General features: G+C 62.4%; 1 protein-coding gene across 1 annotated transcript; it reads left to right on the top strand.

The window, feature by feature from the left end:
• Positions 1 to 705: 705 nt before the first annotated feature.
• LOC115352793 (proline-rich protein 22-like) lies at positions 706 to 2,602 on the top strand. The gene is made up of 2 exons (XM_030041431.1): positions 706 to 811; positions 1,320 to 2,602. Exons 1-2 carry the CDS (start codon positions 706 to 708, stop codon positions 2,600 to 2,602), a joined length of 1,389 nt encoding a protein of 462 aa, XP_029897291.1.
• Positions 2,603 to 3,686: the final 1,084 nt, after the last annotated feature.

Below are 3,686 nucleotides of genomic sequence, written 5' to 3'. Positions count from 1 at the left end.
AGCAGGTCCCCGTCTTTCTTGTGCGGGGGACCCCAGAGCTGGACGCAGTACTGCAGGTGGGGTCTCAGGAGAGCGGAGCAGAGGGGGAGAATCACCTCCCTCGACCTGCTGGTCACGCTGCTTTTGACGCAGCCCGGGACGCGGTTGGCTTTCCGGGCTGCAAGCGCACGCTGCCAACTCATGTCCAGCTTTCTGTACAGGGCTGCTCTCAATCCACTCATTTGCCAGTCTGTACTGTTACTGGGGGTTGCCCTGACCCAGGTGCAGGACCTTGCACTTGGCTTTCTTGAACATCATGCAGTTCACCCAGGCCCCCTCCTCAAGCCTGTCGAGATCCCTCTGGGTGACATCCCTTCCCTCCAGCATATCAACCGCACCGCTCAGCTTGGTGTCATCTGCAAACTTGCTGAGGGTGCGCTCCATCTCCCCGTGTCATTGGGGAAGATATTAAATAGTGTCGGTCCCAGTATGAACCCTTGAGGGACACCACTCGTTACTGGTTTCCATTTGGACGTTGAGCCACTGTAACTCCTCTTTCAACTCTTTTCTTAACTCTTTCCCTTCCCACGAAGAGCTGGCACGAAGAGCCGGGGGCGGGACGGAACACTGGGAGTCCCTGCGTTCCGTCCTAGGAGACACTCAAACAGAAGCAGCCAGACCTGTGTCCACGGAACATAACTGACCATCCACTGGCCACAGCTGACCATGGCACTGCCAGCCCGGGAGCGCCCACCACCGTGTGGCCCCTGGGCCCCCCCGATGCCCCAGCTACTTCAGCCATTTGTCTTACCCAAAGCCTTCTACACCAGCGGTAAGGACCGACCCCGACCCCGGCGGCCCCGGGACGCACTTTGGGGAAATTCACAGCCCCACCTCCACTGCACCTCGCCCTCCTCCTTCTCAGTCCCCTCGTGTGCCCTCCCGACCCAGCCGGGGATGCGACCGCCAGCGTTTGTTCACGTCCCTCTTCCAGGATCAACCAACCTCTGCCAGCAGCCTGGGCAGGAGCAGCAGCCCTTCCCTGCGCTCCGGGCACCCCGGGCAGGGCTGTCACCGCGGGCACCCTGGGCAGCCCCGCCAGGTATGGCATCCCCATCTGCCCTGCCACCTCGGCACGCCCGTCCCCCCCCCAGCCCCCTCAGCACCTCCGGCACGCGTGGCTCCCCCGTCTCCTCCGTCCCCCCGGCACCTCCAGCGTTCCCAGCAGCCCTGTCCCCCCGGCCGTCGCGGCATGCGGGCTCGGCAAGGCCTAGCGGCCGTACCTGCTGTCGCCTGGGCAAGGCCTGCCCAGTAAATATAGTCTACAGATAACTTCCCAGTGTCTCGGGGCCACCTCTCCCATTGCACCTCCCCGGTGCGCAACGCCATCCCACCGGCGCAGCAGCTCACCCCTCAGGGATCATCCCCGCTGCGAGCTCCCCGCTCACCCGGCAGAGCGCAGGGGGACGCCCGTGCTCAGGGCCCGCTCGGTGGGTGCTCCAGGAGACCCCCCCCGGCCCTCAGCCCAGCACATCTCCCTCTCGCCCGCGCAGGTCTGCGAACGGCTCCGTACGGCGGCTGCTTCAACCCCAGCACCTTCCGCTCTCAGCGGGCAAACACCACCCCACTTCCACCAGCCACCTTCGCCATCGGCCACGGCGCTCCTTTTCCACCGGGCGCTGCCCTCTGGGGACCCCAGGGCTGCGGGACCCCCTTGGCCTGGGCGGACCGACGGGCCCCCCGGGACCATGCGCAGCTGTTTGTGCCCTACAAGCGTCAGAGGACAGCGGCTGCCCCAGCCCCAGCGGTGCTGCCGCTGTCCCTCCCTGGCTACCACCACCTCGAGGGGCCATACGCACAGCGCAGCCTGTCCGGCACAGCCCAACCCTTGGGGCCACCCCTGGGCAGTGGCAGCCCCCCCGTTCACCGTACCCCCGAGGATAATGGCACCGGCCCAGGCAATGACATCAGCCTGGCCAGCGATGTCCCCATGGAGGAGGACACCCTCCCGGATGGTGACATCTCCCTGGCCAGCGATGTCACCATGGAGGAGGGCACCCTCCCGGATGGTGACATCTCCCTGGCCAGCGATGTCCCCATGGAGGAGGCTGTCCTCCCATGCGGCGACATCTCCCCCAGCCCCTCTGCCACCCTCCGCGTCCAAGCCGTCAGGGGCCGGGCGGCGATTCCAGCCGGCAGTATTGCGCTGCCTAAGGAGGTGCTGCTGGATGGGGCTAAGAGGTGCTTAGATCGCTCCCCGAGGGCAGTGGGGACCAGCCAGGGTGGTCCCAGCTGCGTCCCCACGCCCAAGGACCCTGCCGCCCCCCACCACAAGGTCAGCTCGCACGCTCTGCCTGAGAAGATGCTCCCGCCTGACTATGGTGTCCCCAGCACCTCCAAGGCCATCCTGAGCGTGGAGCACTTCAACACCACCAGGATGAAGCCCAAGGATCCACGGCAGGATGCGGGGACACACCTGCCACGACTCCACCAGGGCAGCACGTCCCCGCACAACATCACGCTGGACGAGCAAGGGAAAAAGCACCGGAACGGCTCCGTGCCAAAAAAAGGCAGCAAGCGCAAGGCTCCTGCACTCAGTGCTCCAGCAAGAGTGTGGGAATAGGCCTGCTGCAGGGATGAGATGATTTGGGCGGGGGGGAGAAGGGGGAGGGGGAGAGGGGGGGGGTGGAGAAGAGGGGGAGGGGGGCAGAGGGGACGGGTTTTCCCCCCCTTTTTCTTTTTGTGGTTCCACTGTTTGTTCTTCTTCCTTTTTTCCTGTTTCGTTCTGTTTTTCCCATTAAAATCCGTTTTCTCCCTACCATCCTCTCCGTGCCTGCAGGGGATGGGGAGGGAGTACAGGGGGCACCAGGAAATGGTACCAAAGAGGTGCAAAGGCATCACCGAGCCCTAAATCAGATCCACCAAGCCCCAAAGGGCACCAAGCCAGGGCTGAGTTACTGCCAGCACTGCAGGCAATCACGGGGGGGGACTCCGCGGTCCCCTTCCCCAGGGGAAGCAGCCCTTTGGCGGGGGAGCCAGGACAGATAGGTCCACGCAGGACTCAAGGACACGGCCCCACGCACCCTGCAAACCCTGGGTGCCGTCCTCCCACCCTGGGGCTTTAGCAGTGTGCTGTGCCCGCTCCCAATGACCCCCACCATGTCCCCGTGCATCCCACTGCGGCCCCAGAGACGGCTCCTCCAGGCTGCCCCCGAGGCAGTATTTAGCAGGGGCGATAAGGCACAGGGTCTGCTCGCCACAAGGCAGAGGTAAGAATGTTGTGAGGCACCATATCCAAGGCCTCCCAGAAGTCCAGGTAGATGACACCCCTAGATCTTCCCTCGTCCACTGATGCAGTCACTCCACCGTGTAAGGCCAGTGGATTAGTGGGCAGACTGGTAAAAACCTAAGTAAGAAGAGAGCACGAAACTGCCTGACTGCTGATACATGGGAGTGACAAATGCCTAGAGGCAACCTATATTGGGTCAGACCACCCTTTCTAAGGTCTATCTCTGACACAGACCGGCAGCAGATGCTAAGGAAAGAATACAAGCAGAGAGGATGAAGTGATATTTCTCCATACGTACGTAAATCAATGATTTATGGCTTGGTCTTTTTGCTGAATAGCCCCAAAAGGATTTTGCTTCCTTTAATTTGCCTAGAGCCTTGCTCAGCAAAAATATCCATATTTTCATATGCATATAACC

The sequence above is a fragment of the Aquila chrysaetos genome, chromosome 17, assembly GCF_900496995.4.
Source record: "Aquila chrysaetos chrysaetos chromosome 17, bAquChr1.4, whole genome shotgun sequence".
In the NCBI taxonomy this organism is placed as follows: Eukaryota; Metazoa; Chordata; class Aves; order Accipitriformes; family Accipitridae; genus Aquila; species Aquila chrysaetos.
The sequence above is the reverse complement of the archived record's forward strand: the minus strand, read 5'-3'. Positions and strand labels throughout refer to the sequence as shown.

Coding starts and splice junctions, on each gene's coding strand:
- LOC115352793 (XM_030041431.1), top strand. CDS start 706: ATGGCACTGCCAGCCCGGGAGCGCCCACCACCGTGTGGCCCCTGGGCC. Junction 812..1,319: donor CAAAGCCTTCTACACCAGCG/GTAAGGACCGAC, acceptor ATAACTTCCCAG/TGTCTCGGGGCCACCTCTCC.